Below are 27,958 nucleotides of genomic sequence, written 5' to 3'. Positions count from 1 at the left end.
TCAGGCAGGAGGATTGCAGGTTCAAAGCCAGTCTCAGCAATTTAATGAGGCCCTAAGCAATTTAGTGAGGCCCTGTCTCAAAAATACAAAATAAAACAAAAATTTTTTTAAAAGCTAGGGATGTATCTCAGTGGTTAAGCACCCTTGGGTTCAATCCCTAATACCAAAAGAAAAAAAAAGCATTTAAAAAAATTTAGGTAGAATTAATATAACATAAAATGAAACATTTAAAGTATGCAATCCAGTTGTATTTAATATATTCACAATCATAACCTTTATCTAGTCCCCAAACATTTCCATCACCCCAGAAGGAAACCTTGTACCCATTTAGCAGTCATTCCAGTTCCACCTTAGTCCTGCTGTGGCATTTAAAAATCCATTTGGACAGTAACATAATTAGGGAGAACTTGGATGTGTGAAGCCTGCCCCACTTGCTCATCTAATGGGGACAGAAGACAGCTACTCCTTCACGATGGTGGGGACATAGTCGGGTTTGACAGCTTCCGCAAGCTCTCGTGCGTACATCTCATATCTGCCTGTCATCTGAAAACAAAACACAGACATACTTTCTCGAGGTTCCTGTTTATAAACACTTATCACTTACTCACCACCATTTCTTGCCACTCGGGGGCAGCCGTGAGATAGAAATACTGGTTGACGGGACAATTTCATACCAATGTAGAGAAGCAACCCCACTGTGACCTCTTAGCACTGATTCCGGTGATTCATACAGCCTATTCCAGCCTGTGGTGACTTCTGTGACCTGCCTGTTCAGGAGATGTGGTCTGCCCCCAGGGAGGAGGGAGGAGGGGTGTCCTGTGGTCCTGCAGCAACTCAGAAGAGCAGCCTACAGTCCAGAGAGGGGAGTGATCTACTCCTGGTCACTAGCCAGGAGTGGAAAAGGCTGAGGATTTGAACCCAGATATCTTGGCTGAGTTTTTGGTCTGTTTGCTCCATGTGGCATCTCATTATGGACATAGAGACTAGTCTCTGGCATGCCTTCCATTCTTCCATCTCAAGTCAGCTCCTTCAAAAAGCCTCAGCACAGCTGGGAATGTTTCTGCTTCAAGAAAGTAGCTCATGAGAAAACATTCTGTTTACTGCTCCTGGTGATACTTGTTAAAGAGCTGGCTGGCATGCCTATAATCCCAGAAGTTTGGGAGGCTGGGACAGGAGGATTGTAAATTTGAGGCCAGCCCTAGCAACTTAGTGAGACCTTATCTCAAGATAAAAAATTAAAAGGGCTGGGATGGGGCTGGGGCTGCCTAGTATGCATGAGGCCCTGGGTTCTATTCCCAACCCCATAAAACAACATAACAAAAAATAAAAAAGGATGTGGATGTAGCTCAGTGGTAGAACATTCCTGGATTCAATCCCTAGTACAGGAGGGAGGGAAGGAGGGAAAAAGAAAGGATAGAAGGAAGGGAGGGAGGGAGGGATGGAATTCTCAGCTCTGACTTCTGATTTAGGTAGAATTCTGCATTAATCTGAGCTATCCAAGAGGAGTGGCATGTCAAGAGATGGTCATGGGTAACACCTTGTTTGTCTGGCAAAGATCTGAGACTGGGGATTGTGTTCAAGGACCAATATTTAAGAAAGCAGGGGAGTAAGGCCTAGAGCCCATAACTGTCTGGACAAGAACCCTTGGGCTCCTCCCAGTCACATAGGTAATGCCATTCAGTCATAACAATGTGACGTTCATTTGCTGGGTGGTTTGCTCATCAATGGGGACTGAGTTGGTGGAAATACTACTGGACATGAGTACAATAAACCCTGCCTTGGTCCTGTCCTTGTCTACCACTGTTCCATCCTGGGATGACAGGTACCTACATTCCTCTCAAACCCTTGATGACACAGAGTATCAGTCTCAAAGGCAGCAGGCAGCCTTTGAGTTAAGCCTCTCATTTTACATCTGGGAGTCCTAAGGCCTGGGAGCAGAAGGTGCTTGCTTAGGGTGACTGACAGAAGGCACAGCCAGGCCCAGATCCCATTTCTCTGTGTGACCCATTTCCCACTATTGTCAAGGCCAGACTGTGGAGCCTGGCTGCAGGCAGAACCAGACATGCACACTTATCTTGTGATAAGTGCAAATGCCTGGAAAGGAAAAAGGATTAGACAAGCCAATCCACTCTATTCTCTGGACAAATTAAATTGAGATTAATTTGTTTGAAGGCACCTAAAATCTAAATCAGATGAGAGAATTTATGGAGGCCTGCTGCTTGTGCATTGTTTGATCCAATAGTTCCTCCCCACAGCCCGCAGGCAGGCAGAGACCAGGCCCAACATGGAGCTCCTGGTCTAAAGGAGGCACCTTCTGTAAGCTGTCTCTGAGGGAAAACACCATTAACTGCGGTTCACAGCTCTGTGAGCAGGATGAGGGCCAAAAAAGAGGAGCAGGGTAACAGGAAGGAACTTGAGGACCCACCTTGAAGTTCCAGACATCACTCATCTGCTGGCAGAGATTGAGGTTGAGCTCAGCAACCAGCAGCCCGTCCTGGCTACGGGAGAGCCCAGGAGTCCGGCTGCCATCAGGGGCTGCCACATAGCTTGAGCCATAAAAGTAGCCAAAGTCATGGTGAGCTTTAAGAAGCAAATGGAAGAGGCCATGAGTTTGTACAGACACAATGTAAGAGAGGCAGGTGCATTAAGGGACGCTCAAGACAAGATGTTCATACGTCTTTCCCCAGCATCTTCCAAATGCAGAAATTCAAAGGGCCTGTCTCCCTTCTCAGACCCGAAGGCCCAGTAGGTGGCTGTAAAGGTCACTCCTGTGTCACTTCCCACAGTCACTGAGAAAACTTCTAAAGGTCACCCTTTAGACGTATTGACTCCTATCAGCTACCCACAATACAAGCCTCGGGGGCTCTAGGGGCTTCCTGTGAGGCCTGTTTCCTGTGGTGGCCCACTCAGTAAACTGGAGACTCTAGCCCTACTTGTCATGACAGCTAGGTCACTTCATCCCCACTTCACATCTTGGTCCCCTCATGAGTCACGGGGGGCTAAGAGCCACTGAAGAGTAGTGGGCTGCAGGGCAGGGCCTACCTAGCATGGCCCCAACTCTTATTTCCCTGCCTCTTTTGCTCTTTTGTCAGCAGGAAGCTGAGACTGGAGTGTGGATCTGGGGTACAGTCCAAGACCTCATGTGGAAGGCTTTAAGACCCCTCCAGTATGTGTTTTCTTGGGAAACATATCTGCTCAGGCCCCTCCAGACACCTCCTTGCTGAGGGGACAGCTTTTCCCTCACATCAGTGCCTAGAAAGTGGGACTTAAGGGTGTAGTAGTCCTAGCAGAGGTGAGGTGTTACCTTCCCTTAGATCAAAACAAGCCGTAGATCCTAGAAACTCAGGCAATCCATGCTGACTTGAGGGGCATTTGTACAGCTGAGGGGGGGGACAAAGGAATGGAGAGAGGGAGGTCTGAAAGCTGCAAGAGAGCCCTTCAGCTTTTTCAGGAGCTCACAAAGAGCTCCCCTACATCTCCTCAGTCCATCTTTACACCAATCCCAGTGAAGGAATGGAGTCTAATATAATTCCCATTTGCTCCTTATCTGGGGAACAAAGTGGTCACACGTCCAGGACCTGGCCACAGTCATCCTGGCCACAGTCAGATTCCCCCACAGAGGGCAACAAAACAGAGAAGTCAGCACCTCCTCCTAGTCGCCAGGCATGCAGATACAGGCTATGGGACAGACCTTGCCCAGAGGAAGCAAACAGAGAAGTGGGGGATGAGACCCATCACCATGAAAGTACACGGAACATACCTTTCTTCCCATCTCCAGAGGTAAACTCATTGGGGAAGTGCTCCTGTGAAGTAAGATTAGAGTATAAGAGAAACCTATAGGTGGCACCACCACAATGTTCATTCCAGAACACTTAGCCAGACCATGAATAGCAAGCCGGGCCACAGGGAGTTAGCTTGGAAATAGTGAAAGTAAGATGCAGGGTCTGTTCTCTCTGGGCAATCAACAGATACTTGTTAAATGTCCTTCTGAGCACCCAGGATTAGGCAGCCAGTGGAGAATTTGACAAGCATGGTAAAGACCTGGATTTTGCCTTTGGGGAGTTTATAGTTTGGGAGAAAAGAAACACATTGGGCACTGATCAATTCTCAGGGCTGTGGAAAGTATGTGAAGTTGGCCTTCCTGAAGCAGTAAGACCTCAGCCTGGGGTCTGTGAAGACATGAAAGGTGGAGGAGAGGGCCCTCATATACTGTTTTAATATTTTCTCTAAAGCTTAATGAAATTTATACATCAAGTTGTGATGGAATCACACAGGCTAACCAAAACATCAGAATTTGGGTCTGGGGTTGTAACCCAGTGGTAGAGAGCTTACCTAGTATGTGTGAGACACTGGGTTCGATCCTTAGCACCACATAAAAATAAATAAAAAAAATGTATTGTGTCCATCTACAGTTTTAAAACATTTTTTAAAAATCAGGGTTTTTCCCTCCCTCCATTCCTTCCTTCTTTCCTTCCTTCCTTTCTTTTTTTAGCAGTACTGGGCCTAACTCGTGCCAGGCAAGCATTTTACCACTGAGCTACCCCCAGCCCCATCAGGTTTATGTTGACAATTCATATAGACTTAGTGTGGAAAAATTCGTTATCTCAGACTGATCAGATGTTCTGAGCAGAGTTTGACCTGTGAAGTTGGGGATTTAGCTCAGTGGCCGAGTGCTTGCCATGCGCAAAGCCCTGACTGAGTTTGGTCCTTGGCCCTGGGGGGAAAAAGTGAGGAGGGGGGAACAAAAAAAATTCAAGGTATCAGAGTTTGACATGTGATTAATAAGAATGAGGAAAAGGATTATTAGGTGATAAATGCATTATGTTTGGTAGTCAAGACTGTTCAGTGGGTGGGGTCCACTGATGTGGGGAAAATAACAAACTGGATACTTAGAAGTGAGAGAATGAGGTCAGATCAAAGATTCTTTCAGAATTGTTTCAGCTAAATGCAACAACAGAAATCACAAACCAAGTTGCTTTGTCCCTTTCCAGATTTATGACATGTATGCAAAATAAACATGTGATATGTCTCTACTACAACCACCAACAGTGGCTCCTTTAATCATCTATACCTCAGAGACTTACCTGGCCCACTCGGTTAATGGCACAAGTGAAGCAGTGATTGGCAATGGCAGCATTTCTGGCCTCAATTGGCCATAGGGACTCACTGTAAGAGAGGAAAAGGAGGAACAAGTTTGCCAACTCTCTAGCCAGACTCAGTGGATGCTCAGCCTGGAGCTACACCTGGTACTGGCCTTCCAAGGCCTAGAGTGGGGACAGCCAGGGAGACTTACTATGCCCAAGGGTCACCTCAAACCTGAAAGCAGACCAAACTTGTCCTCAGCAACTTGTTTAAGCCCACAAAGTGTTTTGGGGAGGGCCTGCTATAGGCAAAAGCCACAAGGCTGTGGTTGACTATCAGAAGGATCAAATCCTTATCCTGAGCTTCAGTTTCCCTCTCCAAAACTTCCTCAAAAGGAGATTGTGAAGACTAAATGATCATGCAGATGAAGCTCCACATGGTGGTTCTTCCATAGCCTTCATTTCCTATATTCTTCCTTCCTTCTGGGAATCTGTTTTCTATGCTGGGCTAAGAAGAACTTCTCCTGATAAATGTCAGAAGGGAGTTGGAACCTTGGGATCTTGGGTGTTTGGCTTGTGAGGGCGGAGCATGGGCTTTCTCTGCCCCACCCTAACTCTCCTACCATGCTGTTACCTTGCAAATCAGTCTCCAAGGGGGGAGATTTCAGACAGAGTAACCAGAAAGGAATTTAGGATATGTCTTGTTATGTGGAGTCATACTTTGTAGCAGAGTTATAACCTCTGAGTTTGGTCCTTGTTTCCCAGTGCCTTCCTATTTTCCTACTCTGAACCATGCACCTCTAAGCAGAAACTTCCTGGTTCCCTAACTGGATACCCTACAGGCACAGCTGAGCTGTGAGCCTTCCTCAGTCCAGCACCCACCAAAGGGAGAGTGCAGTGAGAGACCTCTTCCCAACCACAGACCCCATCCTTCTCCAGCCCTCCAACCAAGATGTGCCATGGAATTCAGTGGGCCTTCTGCTCACTGGTGATCTCCTGTCTGAGAAAGAGCATCATTTAAATTCTAGATGGGCAGAAGCGATGCCCACTTACAAACACTGAGGGCCTGGGAGCAAAATGCCCCGGAATCTTCCTTCCTGTCAGTGTGCACCTGGTTTAAACCAAGGAGTAGGTGGAGGGGGTGGGTGCTTGTCATATGCCTAATGCTCAGGAGGATTCATGAGTCTGGAAAAGGGGGAAAAAAATCACTGGCTTGATTGAGGGAACTCATTTTGCTTTTTTCCCCCCACCTGCTAAGCCAAGCTGACAAAACTTTTAAGAAAAGATTTTTACAGAAACACACCCATAGATGACATTTTCAGGAATTAAATAAGACACTTGTGGGGTGATTGCCATAAAGTATCTTTCTTATAATTCTCCAGGGAGGTGTTCTGTGTAGGACTCAAACCCACAGCTGGCAATGAAATGTATGCTCTCAAAACCACCAAAGAAAGGAAGCTGGAGGGTCACGAGAGTCGACTGTGTGCAGGAATCTTGAAGAGTCTGGTGTAGGGACAAGGACATTTGATATATTCCCAATGTATCATACACAAACCCCTAAAAATAATACCAGGGGGAAGGCCAAATGCAGCAAGGGGATGAGAAACAGACTTTCTGATGCATGAACATACAGAGCAGGAATGTTTGGTCACTTGGGCTCTGCCGGATACCCCTAACCCTAACACTAACCCTACATCCTGGGATTGCCAGCATGACTCAGTGAATATAAAAGCACTTCCAGTCTATCGTGGGACACAAAAACGAGCAAGGACACCTTGCTGACCCACAGTTCAGGCACTCATGTGTATCTGTCTGTTTCTGATAGAGCAAACAGGGGATAGATGATTCTGGAAGTTGTGATCCAACGTGAGAGGTTGCCTGGCATTGTACTAAGAATACCAGTTCTTCAAATAATCATTGATTGTTTTAAGAAAATCACCTGGAATCCCTGCCCTCCTAATAAACCACCTGTTGTCATTTTTCCATACTCTACAACTATCCTTGTCCACAGGCCAAAAATTTTTACAGAGTTCTGACCACAGCCTGGATACATCTTTTTATTGCTCATGGGCTTTTGTCGTGATGCTTCGTTATCTTCATAATGACTCTTTTTAGAGGTAATAACCCATGGAAGAGATGAGCTAAAATTTACTTAACCCTGACATTTCTCCTGCTGCCACCCCCTCTCCCTCCATTATAAATAACACTGCCATAAACATCATGTGCACAGCCTTGTTCTCCTCAATTTACATCACTTCCTCAGGCTACAGTTCCAAGAGTGTCATTATCTGGCCAAAGGGCGTGAATAGTTTAGGAGCTCATGAAACATTCGATTTCCCGAAGACCTGCTACGGGTTTTTATGGCTGGCCCCACCACACCCTTGCAAGCCAAGGGTTGAAGGATTCTTGGCTGAGGAAAGAAAATCAATCATTTTAAATAAGCCTAATAAGCTGCTGAGGACATAAGCAGTTATGTGCCTATTACATTGGGACATTTCTGTTTGCTTAATTAGGGCTAATAAAAGCCCAAGATAGTAAGGCCAGGGAGGACCTCAGGAGGCATATACGTGTTGAGGTGGCTGTCTGGGTCTGCGGCCACAGCTTTGTTTGCCTTGACTCAGAAGTCAATTCGGGACCAGGTACCCCAGGGTTGACTTGTTTCCTCTAGGGACCCTTGAAGGAGAGACTTAACTCTTGGAAGGTCTGATACCCTAGAGGGTGGCCCCAAGATTCTGCCCTGGGGACTGGAACCAATAACCACCTCAAAAGCTCTGGTGATTAATTAATACTGGTGTTCAAGCCACCATAGGACCCTGGTATATTCTCTGAAGAATATGCCTTTACTGAAGGGAAGATTCAAGGCCTGATTTTCTCCTTCTACTCCACAGCACCCCTGCTGGATGTGGGCTAGACCTCCAGTTACACGAACAGGGTGGTAGACCTGAGGTAAGAGATTAGGGGTTGCAACATGACCTGATCAGAGAACTGCTGTGCAAGAGAGACAGTGTGGACTGACAGAAATCTCAAAGTTGCCCATCAGACCTACCCCTGCCTGTCCCCCCATGTAAGGACAAGCCCAGGCAACAAGGACCTCAGAGAGTAGATGCCAGCATCTCCTGCTGCAGGCACTCTGCTTTAGAGGAAGTGAGTTGGGGAGAGAAGTATTTGCCCATAAATTCCTAGAGCTCTGATACTTGTAATGATGCAAACCTGGAAGTCACCCAAATGCTCAGACGTAGAGGAAGAGCCAAATGGCAGAGGCACGAGTGTGTAGGGTTTTTTTTCCCCCCCAGTACAGGAGATTGAAGCCAGAAACGTTTCTTCACCACTGAGCTACTCCCCAGTTCTTTTTTTTTTTTTTTTTGAGACAGAATCTTGCTAAGTTGCTGAGGCTGACCTCACACTTACAATCCTCCTGTTTCAGCCTCCCTAGTCATTGGAATTACAGGCATGTCACCACATCCTGCTATTTTATCTCACTTGCTTATTTAATATGCGGCCCTGAGGGGTACTACCCATGACGTTAGGGGCTGTCTGGGCCTCCCCAATCCCAGCTCCCAGTGCTGCCTTAACCAGAGTAGTTTTGTTTGCTAAAGAGTAGGGCTGACACCCAGATACTAGCTGTTAGATGTTATTAAAGGAAAACACTTTGCTGGTTAAAAACAAGTTTCCTGGACTGATCTTTCTCTCTTTCTTTTTATAATATTATTGTATTTCTTGTACATTTATTTATTTATTTATTTTTATGTGCTGCTGAGGATTGAACCCAATGTCTCACACATGCTAGTCAAGCACTGAATTACAATCACAGCCCCCACCTGGACTGATCTCTTGAGTATCATCTGGGCTCCAATTCCCTCACCTGTTCCCTTTCTCATCTGGATTTCCATTCTCCCCTGTGGACACTGTAGATTTGAGGATCAGGAATCTGTAACCTCCTGTCCAGGAGCTAACACTGGTCAGGCACCTACTGGGCTCCAAGAGTTAAAAGTGAGGCTTTCTGAATCCTGATGAATGCAGAGGAGGGTAGGGATTATTATTTTCATCTCAGTGTTCAGAATCATAGCAAAAGTTAAGTCTTAGAGGAGAGCAAGTGACTCTTTGGGGAGATGGCGCTTGTAATGGTCATCCTGAGAAGTCTTTTCACTGAAAAGCAGGTCAAATGAGCAACATACAATCCTAGGGCTCAGGTCTATTAGACATCCTGGTGGCTGCACCTGCCTGCTGCAGTTTACCAAATGTATCTCTAAGTCCCACAGCCCAGCCTTTGGAGGAGATGGTGTCTGGGCCCCAAGAAGCCCCCAAGATCCTGCCCGCTGAGTGACCTGAGTATTCCAATGGTAGCTGAGGGGTTGAAGATGATCTCAGCCCCGTTGATGCTGTACATGAGCCAGTTGAGAGGGTGGTGTCGCCCATAGCAAATGTTTACTGCGATCCTGCCAAACTGGGTCTGGAACACAGGATGGCCCAGGTTTCCCTCCATGTAATAGGTTGACTGAAAAACAAAAACAAAGGACCACATATTGATGCTTCAGAGCTTCAAGAATTTCACTTTCCTTAGACGCAACAGAAAAATATGACTAGCAGTCTAAAAGTAACACTCTTGGGTGTAGACTCTACAAGTTCCAGAATTTCAATGTTAAAATACACACAGACAGATACATACACACACATACAAACACACAAATCCAGATACAATAACCAACCAACCCCAAAGGAAAATCACTGTGGTTTAAACATTTGTCCACAATCTCCTTTGTGATATGTCAAAAATCTCTGAAGCAACTTTCAAGGATAAACTATGGTGAGGTTTCAAGTAAAGGCTGAGGTTTGATCCATGCTAACAAGAGTTAACTGATGTCTACACCAACCATATGTCCTTATACAGAAGTCTGCAGCTGAAGAAACTTGTACTCATTCAAAGCAATCCTCTTCCTATTTGGAAGAGAAAACTGTCACCTGAGTAGCCATGAGACTTGCTTAACTGATTAAGGCCAAATCTGAGAGTGGAGCCCACAGAAAGCGCCTTAGGCCTCCTGCCAGGGGTTAAGGATAAACCTGCAGGGCAGACAGAGGGGAGCTCTCCCAGCTGTGGAACATTATCAGGGACAACATTAAGCAAAGATAGAGGGGAAAGGTGGATTCCAAATAGGTCTGCCTCGGAGCCTTTGTTTCTTCTCATTCATTTCAAAATTGATGAGGATCAGGAAGCAACCAGGCTATGCACACGTGGCCGACGCAAGAGCATATCCTGTTCTGAGACCTGCCCTCTGCTATCTGTGGGAGCTAAAAATTAATCAGAGGGTAAACAGGTGAGGGGCATGTCTTCCCACATCCACCTCCAGCTGTTACTGTGAAACCTGGGTTCTTCTCTCTCCTGGGGAACCTCATTTAGCCCTGTAAATGATTTCTTGTCTTCTCAATCAGCATAAGAGTAGCTGAGAGCCCTGTGACTGCAGAGGGAGGACCAAAAACTGAAACTGCACTTACTGAAAATCATATTCAGATTTAATATCTTAGGCATTAGGTGGAGTTCATTTCCCTTCTTCCAATATCCACTCCCTCCATCTCACTCACCTATGAATTGACATGAACCAATCAAAACAGTCCCTGACTTATGCCCTGACAACAGGAATGAGAAGTCTCATGTAACACACATATACATATTCACCCCCTATCACCCAATACACGGACTTGGGCCAACTCAGACACCATGGGAGCCACAGACGAGCAATGCTACCCCGAAAACTAGGATTGGACTATGGTGGGCTAGGTGCTCAGATCCTGTAAGGGGCTTCAGGAATCATTTCATATTTGTGCACTACTTTGGTTTTAACTTAAGTACCACTTATTGCAAAGGATAGTTTCAAGAAGTCATATCAGGTTATAGTTTAAAAATGTATAAAAATTCCACTGTGCTCCAGGTGTCTGCGGCTCACTTGCCAGATAATGTCTGAATATCATCTGCTTGTGTGATGCATGGCAACATCTTGAGACCCTCTGAGCGTCACATCCATACTATTCCAGCATTACATGGCACCACGTTATTTCACACAGAAAGCCCAGTGAGATTTGTAGACTAAAGAGCAAGCACAGTGATGCAGCTCACCTCATTGAAATCTCCCACTCTAGGGATATGGTTTTTCCTGGTCTTTCCCAAGACTGCTCCAGAATTGGAGATCACCACGGCTGTGTTCCACAGAACATTCCCATGATCTCTGTCTCGTTCCAGGATGGGGGACACCACCACCATGTTATGCTTCTTTGCTAGCTGGAAATATAAATAATTCAGAGTTCTACTTTCAAATCAATTGTTAAAGTTCTTTTTTTAAAATAAATATTTATTTTTTAATTGTATTTGGACACAGTACCTTTATTTTATTTATTTATATGTGGTGCTTAGGATTGAACCCAGGGCCTTGCATGTGCTATGCTAGCACTCTACCGTTGAGCCACAACCCCAGCCCATTAAAGTTCTTTTATTGGAGAAGAACTGAATGATCCTATTAAATAATTGGGCTTGGTTTGGAGCTATCACTCATAGCAGTTGTCTGGAACACTAAATGTCATTGTCATCCTGATGCCCATGGTTAACTAAACAAGAATAATCACTATTCTTTTGAAAAATATCTTTTTAGCTATAGATGGACACAATACCTTTATTTTACTTATTTATTTTTATGCAGTGCTGAGAATTAAACCCAGTGCCTCACACATGCTAGGTGAGCACTCTACCACTGAGGAGCCACATCCCCAGCCCATAATAATTATTTTTGTGCTCTGCTGGTAAGAACATTAAATGGAAAACTATAGAGAGGTTCCCCACACCCACCCCTCAATTAAATATAGAATTACATGATCCTACTTCTGGATATATATACCCAAAGGAACTGAAAGCAGGACTCAAAAAGATAATTCTACATGCAGATTCATAGCAGCATTATTCACAATAGCCAAGAGACAGAAGCAACTCAGGTATCCATCAACAGATGAATAGGTAAACAAAATGCGGTCTATCCATACAATGGAATATTATTCACCCTCAAAAAAAGGAAAGCCTATTACATGCTACAACATGAATAAACATTAAGGACGTTATGTTCATTGAAATCAGCCAGTCAAGGGGCTGGGGTTATAGAGCATCTGCCTAGTATGTTTGAGGCACTGGGCTCAATCCTCAGCACCACATAAAAATAAATCAATAAAATAGAGGTTAAAAAAAATAAAAAGAGGGTGGGGATATAACTCAGTTGGTAGAGTGCTCACCTTGTATGCACAAGGCCCGAGTTCGATCCCCAGCACCACAAAATAAATAAATAAAATTTAAAAATAAAAATAAAAATAAAAAAGAAACCAGTAAGTCAAAAAAAGGACAAATATTCTCTGATTTACTTATATAAGATAGAGTAATCACATCACATGAAGAAAAAATAGAATGGTGGTTGATAGTGGCTGGAAGCAGGGGAAAGGGAAGCTATTGTTTAATGGGTTCAGAGTCTCAGATCTATAAGATGCAAAAGTTCTGGAGATGTGTTGCACAACAATGTGAAAATACTTTACTGAACTGTACATATAAAAATGGGTAAGAGGGGCCAGGCACGGTGGCTCATCCCCACTCTCAACACTTACATTGGGGATTAGTTTGTAACACAGCAACTTTGGGGATCACATTTTAGCCATAGCAGATGCTACATTCCTAAGGGGTGACCTTGAACCTCTGGTCCCTTTAATGTTGACTGGCATCAGATCTCATTCACGCCCTTCTTCTAGCCCTAGCTCAGACTTATGAACTGCAATAGCCCCCTAAGGACTCCCCTTCTCTTTTCCATAGCAAGGAATCAACAATCTGATAAACAAGAGATTGTTTTCCCCCTATAGTCCGAGAATACTGATATTTAGAATCACAACTTAGTATTGATAAAAATCACTATGATTATAGCTCTGCCCCCGAACTTTTTAAGGATATATGAAGTCTAAAAGAGAAGACAGAAAAATGAGAGGAGTTCCTTCATTATGGATGAGAATAAGGATAAGTTAATATCCATCACTTTTTATTTTTTCAGGGTACCAGGGGTTGAATTCAGGGGCACTCTACCACTGAGCCACATCCTCAGCCCTATTTTGTATTTTATTTAGAGGCAGGGTCTCACTGAGTTGCTTAGCACCTCGCTGTTGCTGAGGCTGGATCTGAACTTGCAATCCTCCTGCCTCAGCCTCCTGAGCCGCTGGGATTACAAGGCATGAGCCACCTCACCCAGCTGTTATGGGTTTTTCTGATAACAGCTTTATTAAGACATAATTCACATACCATAATTCACATACTCTAAGTATGAAATTCAGTGGGTTTTAGTAGATTCACAGAATTGTGGTAACCATCACCATGATCTAATTTTAGAACATTTTCATCACCCCATGATAGGGTTTCATGGAAACCCTATCCCTATGAGTAGCTACTCCCCTACTTTCCTTAAACCAGACCCTAGCAACCACAAATTTGCTTTCCATCTCTAGAGATTTATCTGGGCAGTTCATATAAATAGGATCATATCACATGTGTTATGATGTTTTAATAAAAAAAAAATCAAAACAAATTTCTACCTAATGAGACAGATCATGCATCAAAACCTACGTGACGCAAGCAAATGGCGACCGGAGTAAGCAAAACTCTGGACAAAGAATCAATGTCCCTGGACTTACTATATGGAAGTCATAGACCACCTCTATAGGAGGTACAGCTTCCTCACCTGAAAAAGCCACAAAGTCAATTCCAGCTCTGAAGGTCTATGATTTTTAAGTGAACATACACTTAAAAAAAAAAAGAGGTGGCAAACAGTCTTATCTACTTTATCTGGTAAAACAAGAACCAAACAGTTACATTTTCCATGGCAAAGAGCCACAGCTGACAGTTGTGGCCAGCTCTGTGACCCATGCAGGTTCAGTAGCTCTTGTTCGAGGAGCAGTTAATGTCTTACCTTCTGACAGAATCTGGTGGTGGGCCCATCCTCTGCTGACTCAGCAAATTCTGTCCAAGGAAGCTTCTCTCTCGTACAGAAAGCAAAGGGCATAGCTGTAAAGGGGAGAAAGGTTAGAATTCTATCACCCACAGCCTCTGGGTATGCTCCTCAGCTCAGCTACAGGAGATCACTATTGGGACCCTCCTTCTCCCAGGGACAAGGAGGCTTCTTCAGAAATGAGAATTAGCATGTTCAAAGATAAGCATGTTCAAAGATAAATGCATAAATGCATCCCATGATCTTTGGCTAGACCCTGCCAGGGAATTAATTCAGTAGAAAATTTCATTAAACTAACTGGTTTTTGTTTTGTTTTGTAGTGCTGGAGATCCAAACTCAGGGCCTTACACACGATAGGCAAGCATTCTACCACTTTCTAGATGCATTTCTAAATGTCTGCTATTGTTCTACCAGTTCTGAACAAACCAACTTTAGAAAAACATCTGTAGGATGCTTCATGATGTGACTTTATGGTGTTCAACTGCCTTGGCATGGGGGTTTGTGGCCTATTTTTAAACCACAATGGTAGATAATATTTCCCCCCCACAACACCAGTTGTGCTAAGGGGCAGGTCTTCTCTGACACCCTCAGAAACAGTTGTGTAGAAAGAGAAGCCTCAGCTTCCGAATTCCTCTAGTCCCAGGATGCCTGGTCCTAGGACTGCACCAGAGTGAGCACACCACCAATGGTACCAGCAGCCTCTCCGTGCCCCAAACAGGCAGCAAGTGCTGCCAACAACCACCCCCAAGAGCCTTGGTACCAGACTTACGGCTCCCCTGTGTCCCTTTGGTGAGGTGAAGACAAATGAACTATTTTAAGGAAGATGACAAAAAAGCTGTTGATAACAAAAATGCTCTTTAATGACCATTAATTCTCAGCTTTCAGAGCATTAGTAATGACTCAAGTGCCCCTAGAGAATACAATCTCCCATGCTGATTTCATTTCAAGTCACTAAGGCCTCCAAACCTCTCCATTTCCACTTTTAATGGTTTTTATTTCCTGTTTACAAATACTCCAACATAAACAGACCTTCAAGAGGGATGGAGATAAGGAATGGAGGCTGGGTGAGGTCAGGGGCTATAATGCCCCAACTCTAGTTTTCTAATTAAAGGGTAAGACATGATGGACCACTCAATGAGCCAGGCTCCTGACTCTGACGTGGTTCTGTCCTTGGAAATTGCCAGCCTAAAGAGGAAGAGATAGATTGTGACCTGGGACGGCTGCACAACCTGGCAGGACAAAGTGCTCGGTTCTGCCAGAGAGAATCTCCAGGGGCCCCACCAAGGAGGGGGTGTCCATGGTAGGCCTCAATGCATGAGTGGCAGTTCCAATCCAATAAAAGGAAGAAGTTGAATAAGGGACCAGTCTAAAAATCAAAATGGCATTACTGATACTAAAGTTCCACATCACCAAACAGAAACCTAAGTTGTTATCCAACCTTAAGAAAGAGAAATGAGGGCTGGGGATGTGGCTCAAGCGGCAGCACGCTCGACTTGGCATGCGTGCGGCCCGGGTTCGATTCTCAGCACCACATACGAACGGAGATGTTGTGTCCGCCGAAAACTAAAAAATAAATATTAAAAAAAAAAAAAATCCTCTCTTAAAAAAAAAAAAGAAAGAGAAATGATAGCCAAATCTCCAAAACAGACCAGTTTCAGTCAGTATGATACTGTCATTCCCTCTACTTTAATCTTTACCACAAAACTAAGCTGAAGTAATGTGATGTTAACTATTTTCAGTTATTTTTCTATTGTTCATCTTCCTATCTCCTGCCTTTCAAGGAAAGTAACTTTGAAGCAACCAATCCTCTCTTTGTTCTTTGTTTCTACTTGATTCAGCCCTTCTCCTTTATAAAGCCAACCTCTTTCTTCTCAGCTCATTGGAATGCAGTGTTGCCTGATTCTAGACTCACCAAGTCAATTAAGAACTTCAAACTATGCTTATTGTAATTTTGTCTTTTGACAGGAGAAAAGATCTAATAAAACAATACAAGAAAATGTAGATTTGCAAGACCCAAGTTTCTAGACTGAAAGAATCCATTGAGTGCCTAGAATAATGATGGAGAGAGGTACACACAATGGGACATTATTATGAAATTGCAGAGCATTAGCCAAAAAGAGAAGATCCTATAATCATCCAGAGAAAAATAAGTCACAGACAATAGGTCATAAATTAAAATGGCTTTGGGCTGGTCAACAACATTCAAAGCTAGGAAGTCATGAAGCCATATGTTTAAACTTCTGAAAGAAAATTATTTCTAACCTCACATTTGATACCTATCCAAACAATCAAGCAAATTGTAGAAGACACATATTTTAAGATGTGCAAGGTCCCAAAACATTTTTCTCCCATGTGTTCTTTCTGATTTCTCAGGGGGCCATTCCACCCAAAGGAGTAATCAGAAAGAGGAAGGAAAGAAGACGCCTCAGGATGATGATCCTGAAAACAGACTCCTCAGGATGATGAATGGATCAGTTGTGTGACCAGCAGGTGGGGCAATTAATTCAGACTGGAGCAGTTAGAAGGTTCTGGGACAGATTCCTTTAAGGAGAGGAAATTGGTAGACTGCTTGATGTGTCTAAACAGGTTAAGGAATTTAGGAGAAAGTATGAAGTTGAACTTGTGGTTTACGTATGTAGAAAACAAATCACGCTGCAGGGAAAACAAAAAATTATTCAGGAAAAGAAATCAAAATGGCTCAGTGGAAACTGAACGGGGAATAGACGAGGAAGGACACATGTATGTAGAGGCGGGCATGAGGAGGCAAAGCACTTCTATAGTGGGAAGTCCACGAATGACGTAAAACTGAAAAATTAGGAAGTAACTATAGAAACAAAGGTAAATTCCAAATAACAAGCTAAGTGTAGAAAGAAGATGCCTTGGGGTAGGAGAACAGCTGTTTTTTTTTTTTGTTTTTTTTTTTTTGGTAACAGACCTTACAGACCTATTTTAAGTCTAAACCACAAGCACATATAATTTCAATAAAAATAAACAAATAAATAACATAAAGGAAAAGCACATGGTACCAGGAATGCATATAACAGGACTTGATTTTAGATAGGCAGGCTAATTGGATTTGAGTTAAGATCTGAAGGTGAAGCAAGGTTAAGAGAGGCCAGAGGAAGAGGGTTTAAGGAGATCAGCCAGAGAGGTGATTATAAAAGCTGAGGAGAAGACTAGGGGGTGTAGCTCAGTGGTTGACTACATGCTCAAGGTCCTGGGTTTCATGCCTATCATTTAAAAAAAAAAAAAAACTGAGAGAGATTTGGTAGCTTGGAACAGGGCAGTGGTACAGAGGGAGGGAGGAGTAAAGGGATTCAAAAAGATGTGAAAGACAGAAGTGAAAGGATCAAATGACCAAGTAGAGCCTGTGTGAGAGAGGGAGGCCAGGTTTCCTGGGATTCTGGTGTTGTTGACAAATGGTCTTTCTATAGAAAGAAGTTTTGGTTTTGTTGTTGTTGTTTGTTTATTTTTGTTGTTGTTGTTTTTTAAATAGGGTAGCAGACACTCTTGACAACATGGAGAGAAGACACAATTGTTTGAAGGTAGCTGAGAAAGCATCACAAAAGACTTACTCCATGCTTCCTGGAAACAGATGATATTGACTCCACACATTGCAGCCACCTCGGCAATGGCCTCTATGCGTCTATGAAGGGCAGAGACCTGATGATTTAAAAAGCAAGGATTAGAATCCATTCGGTTCTTCTGAGAAGACGATTTGAAAGAATTTATCCCAATGCACATAGAACAACAAACTCCCACCTGACCAGGTGTGAGGAGATGAGTGGGCTAGGGAGGTTCTAATAGCTGGTTATATCATCAGACTAAAATCTGCAATATAAAGCGGAGGTACAGAAGCTCTGGTTCCCATGGACACTGTCTCAATTTCCTCACCTGGCAATGGGGAAACAACCACCAGATTCATGCGGTTGCTGAGAAGTATGAATAAATCTGATTCTGTGTACTGTGTACAAGGTGCACATGCATGTGTACACACACACACACACACACACACACACACAAAATCTCCCCCTGGACCAGCTGCTCCCTTGGCTCCAGACAGTCTACTCTGCACCATCCTGCATTCAAGGTGCCGGGCTTGCTTGTCCTGCCATTTCCACTGTCCTGTGTGAATCATAGCTGCCAACTCACCTTTCTGATTCTTCTAACTCTTCATGCACTGGTGTGTGCCCTTGGTCAGGAATGAGCTTCCCCCAACCTCTCAGTTTTCCCAGATATGTGACATCTGTGTCACATGTTGTCCTTCTGTGAGCCTTCTGCAGATTCTCCCAGCTTTCTCTGGGTGCTCCTTTGGCAGCACTTTTCCCATTTTGCTGCCACTGTTTCTCTACTGTCTCATTCCTGGGATCTCACACGCTCCCCAATCCCTGGCTCCAAGAAACATTCCATAGTGTTCACTCAAAGAAAGACCAAAGGAACCAGGCTGAAAACCCAGAGAGCACAAACTCTTTCCAATGCTCTCAGTCTCTTCCCCAAGAGGCTATTAGCTCCAGGCCTCCACACACACATAGTGTCAGCACAAATTTGCTCCATGTTACCAACATGCAAAAAAATACTTCTAGGTGCCATGGGCGCAAGAACATTGCTGGCCCTACAAATTGACCATCTGGGACGATAGGGAGGATATATTCACAAGTAACAAATCCAGAGAAAAAAGTAAACTGAGAACCACATATCTTTTTTTCGATGATGGTGGTGGAATGCTGGGGATCAAACTTGGGCACACCAGGCCAGCACTCTACCACTGATATCTTTCAATCCCTCAAAAGCAAAGGAAGGATCAACATGAAAGATGATTCAGAACCTGACCAGGAATCCAAGTGACCTTAAGTTTCTCAAGAATCCCTAAGAATTCCCAAGAGTACTACATCATGAGGAAAATTCTGCAAAGAAAGCCATCGAAGTTTGAGCAGCTGGAGGAATTCTGTGAAGAAGTATATAAACTAACCACCTGTGTCTGTCTGTGGTGATGTTTCTTTAGGGAAATGCACAATGCTTCCACATTTATTTGCTAACCATAAGCTCATAAACGAACATCTATCATATTCCTATCCGCTTGTGGGCACCATCGGCTGCAATAGTTCTGGGTATAGGGAGTCTCTGCCTTTAGGATTAAAGCATGGGACAGTCCTGCCAGTGTATGCTGACAAGTGGCCTTCTGGCAGGTGACTGAGAGGCAGTGTCCCATGAAGAGAGCTCTAGTTAGCCAAATGGGCACCCTCCTAATTGGAAAATGGGACTTAATCAGGATCAACAGCTGGACAGGAAGTGAAAGGGAAGGTGGAAAGAACAGTAAGGAAGAGAAAGGGTAAAAACCAGAAGAGAAAGAAAAGTTCAAGATTCAGGCTGGAGGAAAATGAGGAGGTCCGGCAGAAGTGTTTTAGCTATCCTTTGAGACACATGGGCTTGTGGATTTAGATGAGTGGCCAGCCAAGGATTGTGATGTGTTCAAAGCAAAGGGTGAGCCAGAGCCTTGTTTGTGTTTATGATCAAGAGAGGCTGCTGGGGTTTTGGCTGGGGTTTTGGCTCAGTGGTAGAGCGCTTGCCTAGCAAGTGTAATGCACTTGGTTCAATCCTCAGCACCACATAAATAAATAAAATAAAAAGATATTGTGTCTATCTACAACTAAAAATAAATAAATAAATAAAGGTTAAAAAAAAAGAATTCTTAGAGAAAGAGGGGGGGGGGCTGTACCTGTTCTGCCACAGGGGCATCCGCAGGGAGGGGGGTTCTGTTCTGAACTAGCCCCACACGCACGATCTGGGGGCGTCTCAGCTGCTCGTTGGCTGCCTCAAAGGCATATCCCTGTAGTTCAAAGTTTCCTTCCGAGGCAACTTCGAAAGCTCTGCTGGGCAGATCAAGCTTCCTAAATGAGCAGAAGAAGGAAGAGGATTTTGATGACATTTCCTGCATCTAAAGTTCCTCTCCCAGGGATAGGTGTGTAGTTCAGTGGGACAGGGTGGACTCGGCACACTCGAGGGCCTGGGTTCCATGCACAGGGCTGCAAGGGGAAAAACCCAGACTCTCTGCAGTTGTTTATCAAGTAGAGTTTGGGAGTGTCCTTGGCCAAGGGTATCCAGTGCCAGGGCCCAAGGGGGCTAGGAAGCAGGAGGGCTAGGCCATGAATAGACACTATGCTGAGTCCAGACTCTACCTAATAGTCAATAGACTTTAGCACAGAGGTGGCATGGTTAGGCCTGGCAGAGTGGGGGAAGAACAACCAGCCAAGAGGTTAGTGTTTTGCAGTTATGGAAATCAGGGCAGGGATCAAAGTTCCAACAGTCAGCACAGAAAGGAGGGAGTAGTTCCAAAACATGCTTCTGATCTAGAATCAGAGGGCCATGCTGATCCTAGGGAATGGCACAGGCTGTGATAACAGAAAAGGGTTGTAGAGGATAGGGCTCAGGAGACAGGCTGAATGGAGGCCAAGAACTGATACTATGAGGAGGGCCTTGTGGCCACTTGCCCTTAAGAAAGCTGAGTCTTGGGTGGGTCATCTCCAGGTCCTGTCCTCTGCTGTTCCCATTAGGGATCCAGTTCCATGCCTGGTGTTGGGAGTGGGGTTTGATGGACCCAGGTGAAGGCCCAAGGATCCAGATTGAAGGTCTGGATCCAAGTTTGTGGTTTATTAACAAAGGCTAGAAAATTATTTATAAAACTATCCACCAAAGTGGCCACTGTTAAAACAGCAAGTAACTTCTCATAACCTGTTGCATGCCAGGAGCTGGGGTAAAACCCCAGAGGAATAGTTCATGGCCCTGGGCCAGGAAGGACTTACCATCTAAGGGTGAGATGATTATGAAATACCCAGAGAGCACATCAAAAAATAACCTGACAGCCATTATCTAATAATAATATTTCTCTCCTACTTTAAATCACTTTCTTAAAGACATTTCTTTCAAAATCACAGCCCTGTCAGCCCAAGCCCCCTGTTGCCGCCCCCTGCCAGGCGCTTTCCAAGTGATGGCCCTGACAGCTCTGAGTTCGGTTCCGCCCCTGACAATCAGCCTGCTTTTCAAACAGTCAAGGTTCCCTTCCCGCTGGCAGGTTAGAAATAGCAGCAGTGCCCACACCTCGCCTCCCCTCGCTGTACCTCCCACCCCCGGACGGAAGAGTCCCCTCTCGTCCCCCTCTCGCAGGCCTCAGCCTCAGGGCAAGTCATCCTCCATGGACACAGTCACACAGCTTTCCAGGAGCTACTATCTGAGGATGCATGAGCAGCCACAGGAAGAAAATAGGAGAAAGGTTTTATTTCCCTCCAAAGGCTGGTGGGTCCCGGGGACAAATTGCCCTGTGCAAATATCCTATGGTTTTAGTCTGGGAAGATGTCAGGTGGAGGAGCCTGGCTCCTGTCTGGTGAGGAAGCCTGGCTGTAACCTGGCAGACATCCCTCTCTGTTCATGGCTCACAGCTGTTTTCTCTTTCTGCCACCATCAGTCTTATTATCCCCTCATCTCCCCACCCATTGGCTATGTCAAGTGCTGCCTGCTGGCCCTGAGCCTGTGTACTCCCTCATTCCACAATCCCTGTGGATATTTTTCTACGCCCAAGGTGAGGCGATGCAGGGCAGGGCTGCTCCACCCTCCAGTTCAGCCACCTCTGAGGATACACTCTCTTTAGCATCTCTATTTTCTGGTCACTACCTATAAAATCTCTTACCCCACAGTGTCTAAGAGATCAAAACCTACACTCAAGGTATACCCTGTGCTAGGTCCTTCAAAGGTTTGGACCGGAAATGAACTACAACCTCACAAGGGAAACTTGGGTTATCTGATGGAGGATGCAGTGGGGTACTGCAATGGACTGAATGTTTGTGTCCCCCCAAAATCACATGTCAAAATCCAACCTCCAAAATAATAGGGCCCTGGGATGATTAGGTCACAGGGATGTAACCCTAAGAATGGAATTAGTGCATATATATATATATATATATATATATATATATATATATATATAATTGGCCTAGCCAGATATGGTGGCACACACTTGTAATCTCAGTGACTGGAGAGGCTGAGGCAGGAGGATCACAAATTTGAAGCCAGCCTGGGAAACTCAGTGACAGCTCGTCTCAAGATAAAGAAATAAGTGGTAGTGTGTCCCTGATTCAATCCCCTGTACCACACACACACACACACACACACATACACATACACTAAAAAAAAAATGAATATAAAACCAAAAAGGCCTAAAAGACGTTACTTGCCCCTTGCACCATTCGTACACATAGCAAGTAGGAGTAGGCATAAATCATGAACAGGAAACTATCCTCACCAGACACTGAATCTGCCAATGCCTTGTTAATGAACTTTTGAGCCTTCAAAATACATTTCAGTGGTTGAAAATTCACCTAGTCTATGGTGACTAAGACAGGTCCTGTTCACCCATAGTCCAGGAAGGCACAGGGACCAGAAAATGAGATACAGCCTCACCAGGGGGATCTGTGGCTACCTGCAGCCCAACCCTGGCCCCTGTAGTTGACTTTCAATCCCTCTATCCATCACCCTGCAACTGAAACCACCCCCTCTCCTGGCCTCAGCTCCATCTTCAAGAAGGAGAGAGGCTGTCACTTCCTGTCCTGGCTGCGACACACCCTCTTGGGCCCCCACCTCTCCTTCCTGGGTCAAGGCAGACCTGGCCTAAGGGCCCCAAGCTTCCTCAGCAGCCTCTCACTTCAGGCACTTTATCTTTCTGCCTCTATTGACTATTTACCATCAGTATTTTAAATTATTAAACTAGAGATTTGTTACAAGAGAAAATGCCCATGGAGGGGGGAAATTTAGAAAAGATATAAAAAGAAAAATAAGTTCCTCCCCAAGCTCTAGGCCCATACCTTGCAGATGGTCCCTCTTAGTAATGTTTTGTGCCTCCTTCCACAGTTTTTCTATGTAGGTACAGGTATTACAAATACAATCATCAGGCTGCATTTTCTATTCTTCAACTTGCCTTTTTCACTTGACAGTACATAGTCATGTACTATGTAACATTTCTATCACAGATGGAATGTATAAGTGACTGTGGTCCCATAAGATTATAATGGAGCTGAAAAATTCCTATCATTATAGCTATCATAACACCGTAGTATAATGTATCATTTCACATGTTTGTGGTGATACTGGTGTAGACAAACCGATTGTGCTACCAATCATATATATTGCACATAAATTATATATGGTTACATAACACTTGATAATGATAATCAACAATAGTATTACTGGCTTTTGCATTTACTATACTTTTTATCATTATTTTAGAGTGTACTTTCTATTTATACAATGTGAGAATACCATCAGCAGCCTCATATAGATCATGTTTTCTATACCTGCTGATTATAACAAGAGACCACATCAAAGGGCTGAGGTATAGCTCAGTAGTATAGAATATGCCTAGGCTGTGTGAGGCCTGGGTTCAATCCCCAGCACCACTGGGAGAAAAAAAAATGAGACCACACTGAGTTGTCACATTGCTACATTGAAAGGCCACATTGATTGACCTATGCCATCTGGATTTCTGTAAGTGAACTCTATGATATTCACTCAACCACAAAATCACCTAAGGATGTGTTTCTCAGAACATATCCCCATCATTAGGTGACATATGACTGACTACATAACTTGGACATCCCTCCCTGTTACTACATATAGACCCACCACATTCACTATTAAAGCAATTAAAGCTGTTTGACTCTCTCCCATTTAAAAAAAAAAAAAAAAAAACAGAGCGGGGCTGGGGATATAGCTCAGTTGGTTGAGTGCTTGCCTAGCATGCACAAGGCTAGCACCACCATAAGAGAGAGAGAGAGAGAGAGAGAGAGAGAGAGAGAGAGCGAGCGCACTCCACACATCCTTCTTGCTCTCCCACCTCCACAGGAAGCTTCCACATACACTTCCTTTCAGCTCAGCCCTCACCTCCTACACCCTTCTCAGCCCCCTGTTCTCAGGTCCCTACTACCTACTGTAGGAACCACCCCGTGCATTTTCATCATTTAAGCCCAAACTGTCTTTGACTAACAAACATCCCTATACTATCTAATGCTTCTTTCCTCTCCCATTCTAGAGTCCTCCCATCTATACATCCTCACCTTCAGAGTCTCTGCTTCTCTGACTATTCTAATATTTGGAATCTCCAGCATTCCCTCTGGGCCTCTCCCATGCTGCACCTGCTTCTCCTCCACCTGGGAGGATCATCTCCAGCACAGTTCTAAAACAGCTTCTCCCCATCAGGCCTTCCTCCACACAACAAAGGGCCACTGGACATCTCTAAATGGAGACCCCAAGAGTACCTATCAGGGGTTGAACTATATCCACATCTTAATATTTAGAACCTATGAATGTGACCTTATTTGGAAAAAAGGGTCTTCACAGATGTAATTAAGTTAAGAATCTCAAGATAAGATCATCCTAGATTATTCAGATAAGCCCTAAATCCAATGAAAAGATTTTTTTTTGTTTGTTTGATTGTTGCTTTTGGCAGTGCTGGGGATGGAACTCAGGGCCTCAAGCATGCTAGAGCTAGGCAAGCACTCTACTGCTGAGCTACATCCCCAGCTCAGCGACAAATATTCTTATAAGAGACACCAAGAAGAGAGTCACAGGGACAACAGGAGAAGGCCATGTGAAGATGAAGGCAGAGATTGGTTGCCACAAGCCAAGGAACCCCAGAAGCTACCAGAGACTACAAAAAGGCAAAGAAGAATTCTCCCCCAGAGCATCTGGAAGGAGTGTGGCACTGTAGACACCTTGCTCTTGTACTTTTGGTCTTTACCACTGTGAAAATGTAGATTACTGCTGTTTTAAGCTCACTATTACAATTTTGGCAGCCCTAGGAACTACATAACACAACAAACTCAATTCATCCAAAGTTAAACTCATCATTATTCTCAAAGGCTGCTCCTCATCATAGGAAACCACCAGTCACCTGTGGGGTAGAAGCCAAAAGCCAGGAATGATCCTCACCACCTCTGCCACACCTCCCATCCACTGTCCACTGGGCCCCTGACACTTCTCCATCTCCAGGTACTCTGTTTGCCTCTAGGCCTCTCATCCTTCACCTGTCCTTTTCCAGTCCATTCTTGACATGGCTACTGTGGAAAATGCCCCAGTGTTTCCACTACTATAAGGATGAATGTCCACTGCTATAGCATGGCATACAGAGCCCGCATGGATCTACACTGGCCACTCCTGCCTTCTCCTGTTGGGTTTCTTCAATCTACTCTATGACCTCCTCTTTCAAACATGCAGTCCATGACTAGGCATGTCCCCCAGTGTCTGGAGACACAAGCCCTTCCTATCTCCAAATGAACCCCTTTGTCTCCTTCAGGATACAGCGTAAGTATGACAGCCCTGGGGAAACCTTCCTGCCATCCTTGAACTACAAACAGGTAAATTCTGTTAGGCTCTCCTTTATCCTTCTTTCACAATGTAAAACAATCATCAAAAGATGGAAAGTGGGGGCTGTGGGTACAGCTCAGTGACAGAGCACATACCTAGCATGCACAAAACTCTGAACTGGAGCCCTAGCACTACAAAACAAACAACAAAAAACCTCACTGGTTTCTTATCCTAGTATCCCAGGTGCCCAAGACAAAAACAAATGATAAATAAATGTTTGTTGAATGAATGAATGCTTCTTAGTACTGACTATCTTAAAATGAGAGTTGATGTCCTCTGGGGATTTCATCTGTCTGGTGTAGGCAAAAGCCCATTTAGCTCATTCACTTAGCAAACATTTACCAAGCATTAGCTCTCTTTCTTTTTTTCCCCCAGTATCACTGTGCCCAGCTAAGCATTGTCTGCATTAGGCACAACAAGTAATCAGAGAGAAGGTGGTCTTGTAGGGAGCAGAGTGAGAGTCCAGCGTAGGGACTGAGGACTCCACAAGGCCTTCACAGAGGTGACCATGTCCAAGCTAGGCTCTAAGCAGTGCATAGATGAAGCAGGAGGTAATTAATTTTCTATCTTCAGTTGGAAATCCTGCTCATAGCTGAATTCTACCCAATCACAAGGACTGAGCAAGTACGAGGATTTATACCCAAGTGCTAAAAGAGACTGAACAGAACACAACCAAGAAGAAAAAGCAGAAAAAGGGGAGCCATTTGCTCAGTTATTATAAGTCAAGTCCCAACACAAGGCCTGACAGACACTGGTCAATAGATGTTGGTTAGCACTTTTCCCACCCATTATAATCCCTCTCTATTCTGGAGTTCTCCAAATACTGATTTAAAAAAAAAAAAAAAAAAAAAACCAAAAAACTCTAGCATGGTTGTCTTTGGCCTGACCTCAGCCCTAATTTCAGAATATGTCCCAGTCAGCCACTTATGTGGGGAAGTATTTCTTTTTTCCTAGTATGCTGCAGTTTTACCTATCTTGACACCCATAAGCTCACTAGTTTTTTTTTTTTTCAGCAGAACATGTGAATATGCTCATCTCACCCTTAAAATAAATTAATTCCCATTCCTACTAACTGTAGCCTGAGATATATCCTCGCTTTATTTAAGACACCTTCTTTGGGAGCCTTAGTGCTAAGATACTTCTCAGATAACACCTTATAGGTGCACTGGGAAGTACAATACAGCATTGGACACACTGAGAGGGACCTTAAAGGTTATCTAATTCCTTTATCTAAAGGTATGAAGAGCCTCTTTTTTTTTTTTTTAACAAAACCCCAAAGACAGCTTTATTCTACCTTTAGATATCCTCTAGCTGTGAAAACATCTTTGGTCTGGTCTCCCTGCCAGAACTCCAATAGTGATTGAGAACCATTGATTCAGTCAATGCCCTCTAGTTGCAGATGAGCAGATTAGGTTCTTGTTGGAAGGCCACTTGCACAAGGTCATAGAGCAGGTAGTCTGCTGGACTGCGGGGAGGCAAGAAGCCCACAAATGAACAAGGAAGTGGAAGGAGATTTAGCCAGGGCTTCTTGGGGTCAGAGTTTGAAGTTCATTCTAAGAGACCAGGAAAATCCCTTATATTTTTAAGTAAAAGGCAACAGGATGTGATCTGCATTTTTAAAAGGTCTTTCTGGTAGTTCCAGAGAAGACTGGACTAAAGAGAAACAACAATGGAAGCGAAGTGTCTTTTCCAGCTCTTTATATCTAGTGTCCATCCAATAGTGCATTGCCCTCAGAGAGTTCTGGTGACACACATGATTAGCTAGGGGTGGAAAAACTTTTTTTTATTGAACATGGTAACTAAACCCTTGCTTGCCAGTGGAAAAGTTTCCTTTGCCAATTAGATTCAGCTGAACTCTACCAATAAGGGTCCAGAAGGCAGTCACTCCAGGCAGGAGAGACTGGAGCCAGATAATCAACTGCACTTACTAGGAGGCTCTGTTTGGAAGCATTTACTCAGCCAAACCCCGCGGAGGGCAGGCCGGGTTCTGGAAAAGAAACTGCTCAAAGGGCAGAGGAGTGCTGGTGTGGCCACAGAGAAAGCCCAGGAAAGAAACTCTCAAACCCTTCCTTTCCCTTCTAGTTCCAGGCATAATGTGTGAGGGTCTCCCTGGAATCTTGCAACCCCTCACGGCCCGGGGCTGTCGTATCTATGATTTCTATGAGTTTTGCCGGCCTATGTAGGACCTCATCACCGTCACCTCAGAGCGCTTGAGACCCTGAAGCCCTCTCGGTTCCCGAGACCCCACACCTCGCAACTCTGCCTCTGGGCCCCTGACCTGGTCTCCTTGCCATAAAGAACTCGCTTCACCTCCCGCAAGTCTTGGGATGGCAGATGCTTCTCCAAGCACTGCTCCAGCGACTCCCACTCAGCTCCCGCCATGGCTGGAGTCCTCCAGCGTTTACTTCCGAGAGGAACGGCCTACCCTTTGGCCCCAAGAAAAGTAGGAGGAGCTGG

At 44.5% G+C, this 27,958-nt stretch overlaps 1 protein-coding gene across 2 annotated transcripts; it reads right to left on the bottom strand.

The window, feature by feature from the left end:
- Positions 1–226: 226 nt before the first annotated feature.
- Positions 227–27,943, bottom strand: Upb1 (beta-ureidopropionase 1). 2 transcript variants are annotated; one of them, XM_027923365.3, is made up of 10 exons: positions 27,780–27,943; positions 19,809–19,980; positions 17,668–17,755; positions 14,054–14,148; positions 11,191–11,352; positions 9,407–9,576; positions 5,085–5,166; positions 3,761–3,803; positions 2,426–2,580; positions 227–543 (listed from the first exon to the last, which is right to left on the bottom strand). In XM_027923365.3, the coding sequence occupies exons 1-10, from the start codon at positions 27,881–27,883 to the stop codon at positions 460–462; spliced, it is 1,155 nt and encodes a 384-aa protein (XP_027779166.1). In that variant the 5' UTR covers positions 27,884–27,943; the 3' UTR covers positions 227–459. The 2 variants fall into 2 exon arrangements, with proteins under 2 accessions (XP_027779166.1, XP_027779167.1); XM_027923366.3 differs by lacking the exon at positions 19,809–19,980 and having other exon boundaries at positions 27,812–27,943.
- Positions 27,944–27,958: the final 15 nt, after the last annotated feature.

The sequence above is a fragment of the Marmota flaviventris genome, chromosome 1, assembly GCF_047511675.1.
Source record: "Marmota flaviventris isolate mMarFla1 chromosome 1, mMarFla1.hap1, whole genome shotgun sequence".
NCBI classification, from domain to species: Eukaryota; Metazoa; Chordata; class Mammalia; order Rodentia; family Sciuridae; genus Marmota; species Marmota flaviventris.
The sequence above is the reverse complement of the archived record's forward strand: the minus strand, read 5'-3'. Positions and strand labels throughout refer to the sequence as shown.

Coding starts and splice junctions, on each gene's coding strand:
- Upb1 (XM_027923365.3), bottom strand. CDS start 27,883: ATGGCGGGAGCTGAGTGGGAGTCGCTGGAGCAGTGCTTGGAGAAGCAT. Junction 9,577..11,190: donor GAGTGGGAGATTTCAATGAG/GTGAGCTGCATC, acceptor TTTGTTTTTCAG/TCAACCTATTACATGGAGGG. Junction 2,581..3,760: donor CTCTGGAGATGGGAAGAAAG/GTATGTTCCGTG, acceptor TGCTTCTTAAAG/CTCACCATGACTTTGGCTAC.